Here is a 17,508-nt window from a genome sequence, read left to right on the forward strand (position 1 = left end):
AATTCACCACCAAGGATCTCGATTACGTTATTTTATCAGACAGTAAATCGGCAATCACTGTCCTCATCTTGGCGACCCATAAAACCCCTCATAGCATCCTCCACTAAGAAAAAAAGATTGTTTCAACAAATGCAACCGTAAAATCTCTAGAGTTCGCCTGGATACCAGCACACGTTGGCACCCCCTCCTCCAACGAAACTGTGGATAGACTGGCTAAACAAGCCACCAATACACCTCGAGCCGTTCCCTTTATCTCTCCCGAAGACTTGTCATATTCATCATGTTTAGACTTATACCGACGCCCGGTGGATGAGTGGTAGCGCTTTACGCTCCAGTGCCACAGATCCTGGGTTCGATCCTCGGCCCGACCAAGGTTGACTCAGCCTTTGATCCCTTCAGTGGGCCGATAAGTGAGTACCAAGTATGGTTAGGAACTAAACACTGGGGGTTTCGCGTTCGGCTGAGCACCTAACTGGAACATCTGCTCCTATACCCCAGAGCCCAAGGTCAAGAAAACTAAGAAGGGCAAAGTAGGCCTTGCACTCTATAGGCTGTTGTGTCACTGAGTTTAGTTTTAGTTTCTGACTTAAACCACGAACTCGATAACCTCTGGATCAACTCGAAATACCACAAATGGTATGGAAGAAAACTTAGGTCACCAAGTCAATAAAATTTCCTCCAATCAACTCCCAAATGGAAAATACGACATTTTAATCTCGCGTCCGTTTTCGAAGTAACACAATTCAATTAAATGCAGTTTGGAACAAGATTGGACTCGTAGACTCACCTTTGTGGGATGATTGTCAGTCCCCAGAATTTGCAAACCACCTCCTCTTTGAGTGCAAAGGGTTCGATCTTCATAAACAAGCACTGCGTGCCTCAATAAGGGTGTTCCCACTTTCTTCTCACCGTCTACTCAGCTATAACCAACAAGAAAATCTTTTCTTTTAAAAAAACTTGGTGTTCCTTTTGGGTTTAACTAGAAGATTATAGTCCGCAACCTACAAATCTCACATGTTCGTAAATACAACGAATTTTTAATTTAATTGGTGTAAGCCTCCCTGATCACCTAGGGAAAAGAGCGTATCAGTTAAGAGATTTCCTCTGACGCATGTGTGTCTCTCCAAAAGTGTTGGAACCACCATATTTTGATTTTGAATTCTCAGAGAACTGAAAACTTTGCATCGAATTAGTCCTTTACGATCATTTTGCATCTTCATTTCCTCATTATCAACAAGTCAACCTCCTCAAAAGTGTATTGGAACTACAAAATTTTGTTCTTTGGTTACTCGCAAAACTGCAAATTTTACATTGAATTAGTTTAAAGTTTCTTCATCATGATCATCTTGTACCCTCAGTTCTCCATCATCATCAAGTCAACTCATCATCCTCAACCAAACTCTCCCTTGCGACACAGAGGCTAAAAGCGAAGAGCAACATCCTCTTCTTCATCCAACCCAAGGAGGAAATGACGCAGAATGTTTTCAACCAAATAAATCCTCACTTTTTTCGCAATTGTGTCTTTTGTTAAATAGCAAATGAAAAGCTAAGAAGTTGGATTCGCTATTTATTGTTTGATACGCTATTTATTGTTTGATACGCTTGCAGAAACAACATAGATAGGTGAGTTTTAAAGCGATATTTCATTATTTTCTTATTGTACTCTTTGGAAAATAAAATGTTTTAAAAATTTTAGTATTTATTTAAATGTTTTAAAAATTTTAGATATTGTATATTTATTTAGTATTTTAAACTTAAACAGTTTTTTTGTGTTTTCTTTTCCACCAGGCGTTTTAGGGTTTTGATTTGTTTCAAGATTTACTTAAAAGCAATTCAAATCTATGCCCATTCATTTTCCTCTTTTAATTAATGAAAACGAAGAATTATTTAACATAACAGTAATTTTGTAATGCATAAAAAATTTATTTGCTAGCTATTTAAAAATCGTCGTATATAGTTTTTAAGAAATTGTACTCAATTGTACGATTAAACTTTCTTTAAGATAATTTGATTATTTGAATTGCTTTAATTCCGGAACGACTATTTACCTTTTTCATACCGTAGTCAATTCTGTTAAGCAAAGTGTCTTACAAAACTAAATCTTTACCCAGTAGAATTAAAAACATTGTACTGAGTAGAAATCATTATTTAAAGCTTTTCTTTACCTTTTAGATAAATTTTGCATTAACTTAAGGTGAAAATATTCACAAAAAAAGTAAAATTTGTTTTACTACTAACAAAAAACTGTTAAATAAGTTATTTTTAAATTTAAGAATTCTTTATTATATTACAAAGAACGTTGTAAAATTTGCACACAACATTAAAATGCAATTGGAGTCTTGTTATACATCTAAATAGATCCTTTAAACATTTCTTCGATTGTATTAGTATTTAGTTTATAGTTATATTGCTTAGATTCTTACAAAATGTAACTAACAATCAAATAATATATTATATGTATATTGGTACTATGTTCGTTGAAAACCAAAATCTGAAGGATTTAAAATTAACTTGAAATTTTACTTCATAATTTTAGTTCGGCGATTGCTTTCTAAGCTTTGTTTTAGCTAGTTATCCGATGAAGTCATATAAGTTGAAAGAATGTGAATAATGTAATATTTTCCTCTTTTTCAGTAATTTTTGTTATCTTTGAAGGTTTTAAGAATATTTTCATGAAATTAACTTAAATTAACACTCTTCAGTATTTAAATTTAATGTTTAAGTAAAAAAGTTTTTAAAAATGAATAACATAACGGAAGAATTTTATAAACTTCAAGTTTGCTGAATTATTCAAGAATTATTAAGTTAACAAAGTATGTATTTTACTTTTTTACTTAACATTACGATGGATTATTTATAAATTTATTTTTAAATCACGAATCGCCATTATAAAATTTCAAATTTAAGGAAATAGTTAAGTAGTTCTGTTAGAAAATTAAAAGCGTACTTAAGTATACTCTATCTGGGTTTGACGAATAAAAATAAGTTTTGATCATTTTAAAAGATTGCTTGCTTGCATCACATTGTCCATATTCAATATTCCTAAATAAAGTTTTAATTATAACTATTCAATTTTCCTGAATTTTTTGACAAAATTTCTCTTCTGAAATGGGAATTTTAAAATTTGTATTCTTAAAATTAGCAGTACTATAGTTTTTATGAGGTTCATGTGGTCATTTCGATATTTATCGACAAATTTTATTTCATTATAAAAAATTAAGTACAAAAAATTTTCCCAAATCTTAGTCAAAATTCAAAATATTAAACTTCATATGTCAAATCGTAAAGGTCTGCGAATTTTAACAAAGTTTCTAGAATATTTATGAAGATTAATGAATTATTTAGGAAAAGTTTTCTAATTTTTAATTTTAATCCTTTTTATTTTTTAAACGCTTCAGCTGTAGTAAAATTGACGAACTTACTCATTTTATGTCATTTAAAGTAATAGTTGGGCAACTTTCACCAGTTCGAAAGCAATGTGGGATCTTCGGTATATTCTAGTAGGAACTTGATAGTAGATGTTTTATGTTTTTCTATATGTAAGTACCAACCTTGTGGTTCTCTGTTAAACTGTGATTTACACTACTCTCCTCACCCAGAGTTTTAAAGCTTAAAATTTTTTTTCATAGATGAAATTAGAATAGTTTAAGTTTTTTGCAAATAATATAATTTTATTGCCTGCCTATGAAGTATGTTTCGTATGTACTTTATTTTTTAACAACGAAAGCAACTTGTATTAGAAACTGAGTCGGATTTTTTTTCAAAATATGAGTTTAACGATAACGTATAGTTCAAAGAAAATTGATTTTAAATCTGTCAGGCCATTAGTCCAACAGCGAATTTTTCGCTCCTCAGATTTCTAATTCTTAGATTCAAATTTTTACGTTGATAATTACACATTTGTTAGTTTTTCAGAGATGCATTTTTTATAAAATGTAAGGAGTCGTTTTATTAAGTGTCTTAATAAAGGATAAATCCAAAGTTCTTTATTAAATGTTAAAAATGAATAAAATCTACAGATTTTTAAAATACCAGTCATTATAGATTAAAATTCATTGTTACTATGAAAATTCGAAACTTTATAAATTGATTTAGTCTTCTCAACTATATTTAATTTATTAAAAATTTGACTTTACTTTTTTTTTTCGAAAATTACAAACCAGAGTTAAGACGAGCTAAAATTGAACTTTTTACTCTCTTAGTTTCTGAGCATATTACCTGATTTTTCAAATACTACATATTTTTTTTTTCATCTCTTGGTTTAATTTATGAACACGATATAATGAACTTTAGAAAACTGAATAAATCGGAATTTAAATTTTGCCTTAATTTTGCAAAAATTATTGCCGTTTTGCGAATTTTCTAAAAGCTTGATAAGTGCCTTATAATGTATACTTATTGTAATGCACCAAATTCGATAATTGTATTACTTTGAGTAGCGTAGATTAAATAAAATTGCTTACTTTAACTCACATTCGTCCGCGTGATGAAATTCTGCATTCCAGTCAAGCATCAATAACCAGAATATGAAAATTCATTAATTTTATAACAGTAAATAATTTCCTAAAAATACTGAAGTTTAGTTAAAGGTGGGGCAAATAATGCCAGACACATGTATTAAAATCATTTTTTAAACTAAAGTCTTTTTTTTTCACTAAACACTCATTCATTTTTGAAACGGATTCGTATAAATTTGCTGTATATTCGATTATTAAGTAATATTAGATTGCAAAATATGCTCATAATTTTGCCCATTTAACATTATATTCTTTATAACATTGAAAAATGCATAGATTAGTGTTTAACTTCAAGTTTTTTTTTGTTTATTTCCCTGTAAAAATACTCAAATTTCACAACTTTCTTCGTTTTCGACGAAATAGTTTCCTGGTATATGCTCAGAGTGAACATTTTTCAAAGTGAGTACATAGTTATACGAGGAAAGTTTCGTCAAAAGTAAAGAAATACTTAAACATTCTATTTTTCCAAAAGATTAAAAACACACCATGTGGCATCTATAATTCCTCATGGTATCTAACAGGTGGTATAGTTAATAAGGACAAATCCTTGACCACCATACAGTGGTCGGTGAGCTTATTTCTTCATTCTAATTTCGATAGTCTAGTCTTTAAACTAGTTAAGTATCTCCCAGAATGCTCTGCGATGAGGTTTGGAGTCTACAAAACAATTTCGTCATACGAATTTCCGTTTCGTCACAAATCAGGTGATTTCATGACGAAATGATTCTCAAAATTAATGAAATGCAGTTCAAAGATTGCTGAATCGTTTAAAGTTAGTTTTATTTCTGAGAGTGCAACAATAACGTGTTTTTTGAAAATACTGTTCCCGTCTTAAAACCAGGTCACCTGAACAATCAGATTTGCTTTTTTGGAGTGGTTTTAAACAAAAATTTCGTAATCTGAGACCTTCGTCTTCAAAATTTATTTAAAATTTAATTGAGCAAATAAATTAATATTGATTTGTCAAATTCATTATAGTGCTATTAACAAGTTCTAACAAAATTTTTTTGATTTTTCAATTTCTGCTTTTTGAAATTTTTGAAATTTTTTTCTTTTTCTTACAAAGTTAATTTCTCTACTGAAACCTTTCACATTTCGTTTATTTGTTACAAAATGTTATTACTTGCCAAACCACAATTAATATTTTATAAATTGTCAGGTCTAAAAATAACCTGGAAACTTAATTCTCAACCCGAAACTCCTTAATTTTAAAATGACCAATTACAAAATTTGGGATAAAATACAACATTTGGAAAATGCGATGCGATACCAGAAAAATATTCCTATTGCATTAACTACAATATTTGCATTTTAAATTCCTGAGTACTTATGATGCAGTTTTAAAACAGCAGCAAAAAAGTACCAATATTTAAACACTGAAATGGAAGCTTTGATCGATTGACTAAGTTAAAATAAATGTCAAATTTTTGTCTGTCTTATTCAGTGTTTCTATAATTGCTATACGGGACATAATATACAGGTGTACGACGAAAATTATTTTTTAATAGGGAAAACAGTATACTTAAACACAAATGAGCACTTTTTTTCATGTGACATCTCAAAATGCACAATGGCTATAACAATACTGAATTGCTTGCATTTTCAAAGGAAGTTTAAAGGAACAGAATTTTTCTCAACTAGAGAATCAGAATTTTTTTTGTGGCTAAGGACTGACTTATGACTGGTAGATTTGGTAGTTGAGAATACGACCGCAAAAGTAATCAAAACAAAATTCAAAACTAATTCCTCAAATGTGAGTGCTCCTCTCTATTTACAGTTCTCTTGGGACTTCATGGCCTCTTAGGGCTATTTCTGATGCGAGGTTTTCTTTCAGGTACTCGTATTACTTAGTTTATATTGAAAAAAAAGGTTTACAAAAAGTTTTTTTTCGTAGCATTGAGTAATACGAAATTACGTATGCAGCAGTATAGCTGCATCCGGGATCATTGAATTCAACTTTACTCTATATGCAGTCATAAAGAGGTTTAGAATTACTGATAATGGCTTAAAAAAATTTAATACGGATGAAACTTTCACGCATCTCTAATGAAATACAAATAGGACGCTATAAAACACGAAATGTAATTAAAATTTTAGGTGATAAAAATAATTGCTAGTAACGCAGTCTTAAAAATTAATAAATTTACAATTTTTAGTGTATGTAAAATTAATGATTGAAATCAAATAAATTTTTAAAGGAAAATTTATTAAATGCATTTCTAAAGGAAAATTTATTAAATTTAGGTCCAAATTTTTATACATTCCTGTTTTTGTAGCACATTTTCCCCTGTGAAATGTTTCGTTAACACATAAAATTACCTCTTTCATACCTCCAGTGAACTGGCTAACGTTTTGCTTTTAGCACAATCCTTTAATTATTGGTTTTTCAGGATTGTTTTCTGGGCAGACCTATGTCTTAAAGAATTACTTGGCTGATCATTAAATGACTTCGTTTTAGGCAATAAATGTCTCATTTCATTCAACATAGCAATATATCACTTGCCATCCTTGGAATTCTATCCATTGGTTTCACTATTCATCCTCACTCTTACCCGATTTAAATTTCTAGTTCATTATTTTTGACATTTTATGTCCTAAACTCCTTTTTATCATCTCTCTTGGTTTTCAACTTGGTCTTAAGAAGCCAGGTTTTGAGTCAGACCATTATCACAACTGTTAGTGTTCATCCTCTAGATGTGACCCAACCACTTCAGACACCTTATATTTACATATCATGTCAAGACATGATATGTAAAGATAAGGTGAAAAGTATTCATATCTTGATACTTTTTCAAAAACTCAATCATTTCTAATTCTCCATGTTCCACTGTCATTGTCAATGCCAATATTTTCCCTCAATAAGTTTCTCTCTGGTAAACAAATGTTCCTTATCGATTTTTTTTGTTGATAAATCAGGAATTTACTTCCCTATAAAAGCATAAACATGAGAAAAACCATAGATAATATAGTATTTTAAGTGATGTGAAAGCATATTTTAAGTGTGTGGATCGACAAATATTCCTTGTTTGAACTATTTAATTGAGATCATTATTTCCAGTATTTAGAGCAGTGATGCATAATAAGGTATTACATATTTCCTAGCTTTTGGAAATATTTTTAATTTAAGAAGTGGCGACTGTCACTGACCTTATTCTTAATTTTGCCCTTCATTTTTTGCTGAGAAATATCAAGGTTTTAAAATCAAGGAACACACAGAATATCTTCAGCATTTATCATAAATAAAAATGATTAGATTTAAAGACAGAAATAAAACGTTTATGTCCCTCTGCAGGCTTTATGTGCCAATATATCCAGCCTTCCTGAAATTTTTACTCTGAGTATTGTGGAATATAGCTTCCTGGAATTCTTCTAATGGTAAAGCTCCTGTTTTATTAGGCTATGTGCCAGTGAGCAAATAAAGCTTATATTTTTAAACGCTGTGTAGAACTTATATTAATAAATGCAATAGCTTAAAAACTACATAATCAGGCGTTGAATTCAGGAAAAATCTTATAGCAATTAGAAAGTACAGAATTAAATTGACGAAACAAAAATAACTTTTTTAAATTTAATTTTCAAAAATGGTGTCTACAATCAAGCTACTATTTTACGTTAACTTCAAAATTGCAAGACTTTTGTTTGCAACCATTTTCAGATTTCTGATAAATGACAGAACAGTAAAAAATACCGGGTCCTGCTTTATACATTTAACAGGATTTGCGGAACTCTCCTGCTCAGGTATAGATTGGGTATAGAATATTCATATTTATATTTTCGCATTTACCATATCAAGTTTTTACTCTTTAATTTAGATATGTCAGAAGAAATTTCCTTTGAAGACTCTGTGGACAACACTTCAGTATCTGATTCAAGTTCTTTGGAAGCGGAATTAGAGGAATTAAGTGTTGAAAAAGAGTCGGGAGATTTATTTCGAAGTGAATCTGGTATCGACACAAGTGCTTTGGAGTTCAACTCAGAAGGTAGTGAAGCCGACGTCAGTATCTCCAGCTTTGGTAAAAAATCCATGGAGGATGAATTAGAGGTTGAACAAGAGGAAACTGGAAACGAATCAAAATCTTTCAATGATACAGCCGACAGCAGTATCTCCAGTTTTGGTAAAAAATCCATGGAGGATGAATTAGAGGCTGAACAAGAGGAAACTGGAAACGAATCAAAATCTTTCAATGATACAGCCGATAGCAGTATCTCTAGTTTTGGTAAAAAATCCATGGAGGATGAATTAGAGGTTGAACAAGAGGAAACTGGAAACGAATCAAAATCTTTCAATGATACAAAACAGACCATTAGTGCCCGTGCTAAGTCTCAACAGTTGGCTACAGAAGGCTCGACAGCCCATAGCAGTACTTCTATTTTAGTAAAAGGATTAATTGAAGACGTATTCGGAGATGAAAGAGATGGAATTGGAAATAAATCGTTTGATAATACAGATCCTAACCCTACTGTCAGTACAAAGTCTCCAAAGTTAGAAACTGAAGCTCTAAAAAAGGAAAGTAGCGCATCTAACTTAGACAAAGCAATGATTGAAGAACCAATCAAGCAAATAAATCTTTCAACATCAGTTGAAGAAGGAGAAACTGGAAAGAAACTTGAATCCGTCAGCAATGCAGAACAAAGTGCTACTTCAGGAAACAAGCATTCTCTGTCACCTACTGAAGCTATGAAAGCATTACGCATCTCTGAAACACCTAGCTCTGCCAGTAAAGGTACGCCAAGACAATCCAGATTTAGAGCTAAAACATTCAATATTTTTGACTCACCTTACAACACCAGGCTAAAAGCTCGCATGATTCAAGAGCGAGAGATGCGGTCTCGGAGTCAAGGGGAAGCAACTGATGAATAATATTGTAGAGTTTAAATTTTATTTGATATTATGTATAGTATTTGAAAGACTGGTTTTAAATAAATCTTATTTTTCTTTTAAATTTGTTATTTTCATTGGCGTAATGAAATCTTTTTAAAGCTTTAACATTTGAAATACAGCTTTAAATTAGCGTAGAAGACACTAATCAATCTGATAGTAGTTAATGTTTTTTTGAAGTTTTAACAATTTTGTAGGTTTTCAGGTTTGTTTTAAGGTTGCATCAAGCGTGGTTTAAAATTTATTTTGTATATACATGGATTTTTCTAAATATACTCTAACAATACTTTTCATTTCAATATAAAAAAAAAATGTTAGTACTGTCATCGTCTCTGTTTTGGGTGTCCAGCTTAACGCTACATTATGTTTTGCTGTGTCAAAACTATGACTAAAAAACTGGGTCTTACGAAGATGTGCAAAATAATTTTCAAGGAGTACGATGAAATAAAAATTTAGCATTCTATACTTTCGCAATTAAACAGTTAATCTTAAAATAAAAATACTATTTGAGCCAAACTGTTGCCCGCTGAAATAAAATTATTGAATTTAAATTCAATGTGCTGAAAGGGACTTCATGGACTTCAGTTTTTAAAGTATCTAATTTCAATTTTGTTTCATGATTTTTTAACGTTAAATGATTATTTATCCATTGTTGAAAAATTTCTCATGAGATCTTCCTTTTATGAATTCATGTTTAATTTGTCAAACGTAAGAAAATAATTGAAATAAGAAGTTTAGATGTTGCCAGATTTAAATTCTTAATATTTACATCTAATTTTTAAAAAAAATACTGAAGAGAGATAAAAACTGTTTCCAAATTGAAATTTTATAGCATTTTAAGGTTGTCGTTATATGTTTTTAACAAATAAATTTTGTTCTCATTTATTATCTCTAGTTACGTAATACATTCCGTATTCCTAAGTTTAAATATTTTTTAAAATAGTTTACTATTTTTGAAATCAAAGTGCTTGCTAATTTTGTCAACGATTAATATATTGACAAAATGTTCATAAAATTATAATTATATATTTTAAAAGCATAAGGACTGTTTTGTGAGAATATAAACTTTAAAGGGAAAAACAAAAGACAAATGCGACTAGATGGGTTAAAAGAAACGGAGGATTGGCAAGTTCTACAAGCATGGAATGGAGCCTCCAAGTACTTGAAAATGTAGCATGTTAAACTGTACTTTTGATGCCAAACTGTATTGTGCTATCCGTGAACTATTGGGAATGCTAAGCTTTTGAACATAACTCAAAGTGGCAGCATGGTTAAAGTAACTTAAATTAACATACAATTAAATAAATATAAAATTAATGAATGTCTGAATTTAACCGTTACATAATCTTTCTACAAACAATAGCTTGATGTTTTAATCCATGGATATTCGATTGAAACATGAGAACACGAAGAATCCGGCATTTTAAATGGAAGAGTAGCTTTGAAACTGGAATTTTTCGTTTTTTTCCTGAATACCTTCAAATATTTCGTTGTATTATGTTTTTAATCGAAAAGAAGAGTGTTTTAGAAGCAGTTAGACCACTTTTTTTACAAAAATTTGTACTATCCATTCGATTTTACTATACTCCAAAACAAGGGGTAAGAATTAAAGGGTAGCAGAACCAAGTGAAGAAGTATTTATACATTAAGAGTTAAAATCAGTCTTTACACTTATTTGACGCGTTTAACTGGTAATTAATATGAACCAATTTTAACCTTTTTAAGCCCAGACGAACGATGCTTGATAATAAAAAGTTTTCTTGATGTTGAAACCCAGGAAATGAAAATTTATCTATGGCCTTGAATATGTGCACTCAAATGTATAATTTAAGTGCATTTGGGGCATCTACCCGTTGTTTGTACCTAACATCTCATCTTCTACTGATCGATTATCAGGACCATGGCGCTGAATATAACGAGTTGATTTTTCAATTTTCCGGCAGATTACGGGTGGTTATTATTTTTAAACACTATAATCTTTCAATTTTAATCGTAGCCCGGAAGACAATGAAACTTTTGGGTCAAGCATTGTGTAAAAGTCCTTCATTGTTTCTTTGTGCCATTAAACACTTAAAATTTTATTAAATAAAATGAATTCAGTCAGAGTTTCAGTCACTTAATCACTGGGGGGCTATGCTATTCATTCTTTTTAAGTCGATAAAAAATTACTCCATTTACGAAATACCTAACTATTATAATGTTATGCAGGTTCATTTTATTAATATTTTGATCGTAGCAAAATGCAACCTAACCTGGATTTAAAAAATAATCAATTGTACTTTAAAAAAAAATTAAACTTAGGAATACAGAAGTTGCGCAGAAAATTATGCGAAGTAATAGGAAAGAGATAAGTTTTCTTTTTATCAATATATAACAATAACCTTATCTCATGTCACAATTTGTCTTGGAAACAGTTTTTCTCTCTCTTTTCAGTCTTCATATTTTTTAAAAATTTCGATAAAAATGTCGAGATTTTTATCTGGCAACATCTAAGCTTTCTCTTTTATGTTTTAATTTTATGGTTCAATTTTATGCGTTAATTGTGTTTCAATTATAGTTCGCTCACCAGGAGTTGGCACTTGGCTCCGCCTTCATCACGTGGTATCGGATGATACTATTTCGCTATTTTGTTGAGAAGGATGTGAACAAGGTTGCTATTTGGCGATCATTTGACAAAAATATTTATTTCGCAATCTTCATGAGCATATTTTGAACATGCGCATTTTATTTTATAGACATGTTGATATTTCTCTCTTTTTATTGAATAGTTTGTTCTTCTTTAGATATTTTGCTGGGAAAAAGTTTTTAAATATAAATTAGCTAGAATAACGAAATAACGTATATGTAACGTGTAAGTATGAGTATGAGTAACGTATTAGAGCTGATGATAAAGCGAAGTAAGTGACTGAAAAAGGATTCACTGTTTGTGTTTGGCCATCACCTTCTACATCAGAAAGCCTCCACAAGGTTTCTTATAAGTAGTCTGAGCAGACTATTTAAAAAGTGAACAGTTTGAGCGCATGAAACCAAATTCTTTTTTAAAAGTGACTAAGAGGAATTTAACATATATATTTGAGAATTGAATCTGTAGTGGTAGACAAGTAAATAAGACATACTAATTATATTCAAAAATTGAACAAATTTTTAGACATATATTTGCTACCACTTTCTTATTTCCACTAGATTTTCTATTAAAGGGCTCTTTCGTAAATTGGTTTGTCTTCATAGTAGTCTGATCGGACTCCCTACAAAAAACCGTGTGGAGGCTTTGCGCGCATTAGAGGTTATCGTGATTTAAAGCTGGGAAATGTTTTTCCTCTTACTCCCCCGCGCTGAAATGAACTGTGCGTCCGAGGAGGTGGAGCCAAGTGCCAACTCCTGGTGAACGAACTATATTCATTTTTTTGTCCCTTTAAACATCAAGTCAAGAGCGAGCTCATAAAATGAAAATCGAGATAAAGATAAATCTTTCACAACAATGAATAACAAATTATTATTTAAAGAAAAATATTACACAAATTGAATTTACAAATTGAATATTACACAAATTGAATATTGCACAAATTGAATAAACAAATTCAAATTTTGAAAGAAAAAAAAACGCTTGTTAAGTTTATATTTAAAAGTTGTCTAATCAGCACATCAAATTTAAACTCTGCAGTTGCATTTCACAGAACAGGATATAGGATAAAAAAAAATTCACAATAAGTTAAAGTTTTCGTAATTCTCGAGCAAATCATCGAATCGTAACTTATTTGAATTCATCTGTCTCTTTGTAATTTTTATACACCATCTTGATTTCAAATTTCTTGAGTCATATAGGTTGTGTGCGTCAAAGTAAAGTTCAACATAAACGAAAAAAAAATGAAAACAAATAACAAAAAAGCAAGTTAAATTGCAATAACTCTTCTAACAAATTCGAATTTCTAAAAATCTTATGTTAAATTTATAAACGAAAAGGATTCTTATAGCATTTAAACCTTCCACTTGTATTACTGCGGCATATCGAACGATCCGCGTGCTATTTTTTCCAACAAGTTAAAGGTTTAATGATTCGCAAACAAATTATCAAATGTTAATTTTTATATCCTATCATAATTCCTATTTATTTTTCTATACACTTTAGTCATATATGCTTTGTTTTACAGTTTTTGAGCAGTAAAACAAAATATAACATTTAGTCTAACATCCAAAATTGCTGTTGACCTTGTGATTTTTTTTTTGTCGAGAAGAGATATTTATGTAGTTTAATATGGCACTATTTGATGAGTTGAAATAGAATTCTAATGTGATTTTTGTTCAGTGCATAATAACGTTTAATTTAGTTTAAAGGCTACTTTCTAGATCGTAGAATCATTTATAAAAATCAGTTGTAATTAATCTCTAATTAAAAAATATTTCGTTTTGATATATTTTTTCGTTTCATAGAATACGCAATTTTTAAACATTTTACTTTTGAGTATTTTGTATTTTTAATGATTAAAATATGTTTGCAACTAAAAATACTATCTGATTCAAGAGTAGGATAAGTCATCTACTGCTTCTTTTTAATGTGGTTGAATAATCGTAGTTATTACAAGAACGCTAATGATATATAAACTTCTTTCAGTTATGTGTCGGATAAAAAAGTACTCTTTCGTTCATTGAATAATGCATCAAGGAATCTTCAAATAAAAATTCCTTTATGCAAATGAAAAAATATCCTTGGGTACACAGAGTTTTTGAATAAATCACTTCATCGAACTAGAAACGTATTCGAAAAAATCATTCCAAGAGAAGAACTTTTAGAACAGTACCTTTTATGCACATATATTTACTATTTAACCTTAGTTAATTCATTTAATTACTTAAATAAAATCTTTTAATCACTATTTTATAAACTTAATTCGTCCAGGTAGAAGTAATACATATCCTATACTCATCATTTATATTGATTAACCACCTTTTATTCTGTTTAATTAAAATATCAAATGCTATCATTTAATAAATTACAAAAACGAGCAACTAAGCTTATAAAAATCCGTTTTCGATACTAACTATTAAATAATTTCTAAACAGTTGAAAGAAGTTTAATTTATTAATAATTTTCAAATCTATATGAATAAAAAATTTTCTTTGCTATCAATAATTTGCAAGAGTTTTCGTGCTATTTTCTAACCTTTACTCGGCATGAGGTTTGAATTTCAAATATATTGAATTAAATTGGTTTGTGCTACTGTGCTTGAATCTGAAAGCCTAGTGAAATGAGACAGTAGATTTAGTTTAATCGTAAGTTTTGCTGCCAGACGTGGTTTGCTTAGCAATAAATAATTATTCTCAGTATAAGATTGAAAAATCAAAGCTGTTATTATTTAAAGGCCTCATTAGGTCAGTTTTAACATATGCTTGTGAAACATGGACATTGACTCGTGCAGATGAAAAAATGCTGAGCATATTTGAGAGAAAGATATTACGGTGCATTTTTGGAGGAATTAATAAAAACGGTCAGTGGTTAAGAAGATCAAATTTAGAACTCTATCGATCATATAATGAACCAGACATCATAAGATTCATTAAGGTCCAAAAGATAAAATGGGCAGGCCACTTAGTAAGAATGGAAGAAGACCGTATTGTGAAAAAGATTTTTGATGCCCGGCAGACAGGAACACGTAGAAGGGGCAGGCCAAATCTCAGATGGCTAGATACCCTGGAGAAAGATTTATCTATATTAAAAATAAAGAATTGGATGTCCATTGCCAAAAGAAGGACAGCTTGGAAAAAACTACTGGAGAAGGCCAAGGCCCATCCTGGGCTGTCGAGCCAGTGAGGAAGGAAGGATAAGATTGAAAATAAAACTTGTGTTTCCGCAAATATTTATAAAATTCTGCATTGATTATAAAATTTATAAAAATAAATTCATATTTTCAAAAACATTTTTGAAAGAGAATTACTTAATTAAAAAGTGTCACTTGCAAATAGCTATTTTAAAATTTAAACCACAGACAAACTTATTGTTATCCATATGCATTTCATTCAACTTATTCAAAACCAATGAAAACCAATGTAAATTGAATGAATACTATTACTAATAGGTAGAACTAACAAATGATTTGAAAAAAAGAAAACCATGAAACAAAAGTGAGAGACAGCCATGGATTGCTAGGTTTTGCTTAAGGAAACAATTTCGCCTCATTAAATTCGTCAATAGATGGTACTGTTAGCTGCGAAACTCTGAGTGTTCTATATGAATATGGTTTTCAGTTCTACATTTCTTGCAAAGTAGAATATATTCTTTAGAGCTGGGTGATCTTGGAATAATATCGCATGATATCGTCAAAAAATATCGATATTTTATCATATGTTTCGATATTTTCAATCTAATTCATTAACATATTTTCTATATTTGTAATATTTTCTTTCGCAAGAGAAAAAAAGGGAAATATTTTTTTTAAAATTATTTTTAATGATCATATTTTTGTATAATTTTGAACGTTTAACAATATATGAATTATGGAAATAGGAAGAAACATTTAGTTTTGTTTAATCAAAATACAGATTTTTATGTATTATAATCTTTTCTTTAGTTAATCTTGATTGCTGATCTATATCCAGAAAAACAAGAGAAAATAAATAAAAAAATTATATTTCAAAGACATGAGATTTTGAGTGGCTGTAAGTTTCGATCTTTATCGAGTACCGGCACTTTTTGGTTTTTATCGAATGTCGAGGGGCCTCCCTGGCCGAGCGGTATCGCCGGTCCAAACGCTCTGTTAAGCGTGGAGGTAACGGGTTCGAATCCCGCCGTAACCCTGGATGTATTCTTTGTGATGTCTTTCTCTGAATTGTTCTATCTGTATTTTCTACTTGACAATGACTTATGAGCCTATATATTGAGCACACAAGTCAGCAAATGTATGTAATTTCAATAAAATAAATAAATCGAATGTCGGAACCTTTAGGTATATCTAGGTCACTTTTCTATATTTGTCACTGTTTTAAAATATTTATCTTATTCACAATATATCGTCAGATTATATTTAAAATTATTAAAACAATAATAAAATACATCGATATTTTACGATATATTGAGGCGTCACTCAGCTATAGTATTCATTACTCGTATTTACTACAAAATAAAGTCAATTCTTCCAATGGGAGTTCTTCGATTAATTTTCAAAAAATTTTTCTATTTGATTTTTTCTAATTTTTTTCATTGGAAATATGATGAACGGAATATTTGAAATTACGCTAAAAAAATAGCTAAAAAGTTAAGAAGTAGAGAAGAAAATAAAATTATATAATAAGAAACAATATTTCCTTGCGCCTGAAGTTCATACACTAGAGAAGATTAATGCAGATTTTTAACGAAGCAACAAGAAAGTTGTAACATTTCATTTGGTATTATGATAATATGGGGTAACTTCTAAATTTCGTTCATGAGGATGCAAGTAATTTACGCATGATGAAAGTATGAAAATTCAGAATTTAATTTTATTTCAGAATTCTGAATTTAAATTGAGCTTTCAAAGCTAAGGGTATTGCCAGAGTTTTAGACAGTGAAGAGAACCACAAACAACAATTACAATATCACGACGGAAAACTTTGAGAAAAGATAGAAAAACCTAAAATTCAGCTTCAAACCAAAATTGTTCAAATATCAAATGAGTTATTTATTTCTACAGAAACTAGTTATAAATTCATGTATCTAAGCGCACAAATAAACACAAAATAGCTTAAATTTCTTGTATTAAAACACACAAATAAGCGATATTATATTAAGACTAATAGAAATTACACTCGTGTAAATGTATGTATGCGCCTCTCCGCAACGAAAAGAAGTGGATTTTATACGGTCCAGATGGTAAAAGCTAATTTTGGAATGACCTAAGAAGGAGCCCAAAATAACTATTTAATATACAACATGTTGGGTTTCGCCAATGATGTGGAGTACCTTTGGATTTGATGATCAAATCGGTTAAGAAATTTTTAATGGTCGTCTAACCTTAGTTGAGTGTCAAAATGTCTTAGGAGGCTATTTGCTACCTTTCTGAAATACATTAGATGGTGTGAAGGGGATTTACCAACAAGACAATGTTAACATGCATATATATATATGCATATATATATATATAT

General features: G+C 30.2%; 1 protein-coding gene across 1 annotated transcript; it reads left to right on the top strand.

Moving 5' to 3' along the window:
• The first annotated feature begins 1,441 nt into the window (after window positions 1–1,441).
• On the top strand, window positions 1,442–9,460 carry LOC107445528 (serine-rich adhesin for platelets). Its single transcript, XM_043048884.2, has 2 exons — window positions 1,442–1,623; window positions 8,330–9,460. The coding sequence occupies exon 2, from the start codon at window positions 8,332–8,334 to the stop codon at window positions 9,376–9,378; it is 1,047 nt and encodes a 348-aa protein (XP_042904818.1). The 5' UTR covers window positions 1,442–1,623; window positions 8,330–8,331; the 3' UTR covers window positions 9,379–9,460.
• The last annotated feature ends 8,048 nt before the right edge of the window (window positions 9,461–17,508 follow it).

The sequence above is a fragment of the Parasteatoda tepidariorum genome, chromosome 7 (assembly GCF_043381705.1).
Source record: "Parasteatoda tepidariorum isolate YZ-2023 chromosome 7, CAS_Ptep_4.0, whole genome shotgun sequence".
Classification (NCBI taxonomy): domain Eukaryota; kingdom Metazoa; phylum Arthropoda; class Arachnida; order Araneae; family Theridiidae; genus Parasteatoda; species Parasteatoda tepidariorum.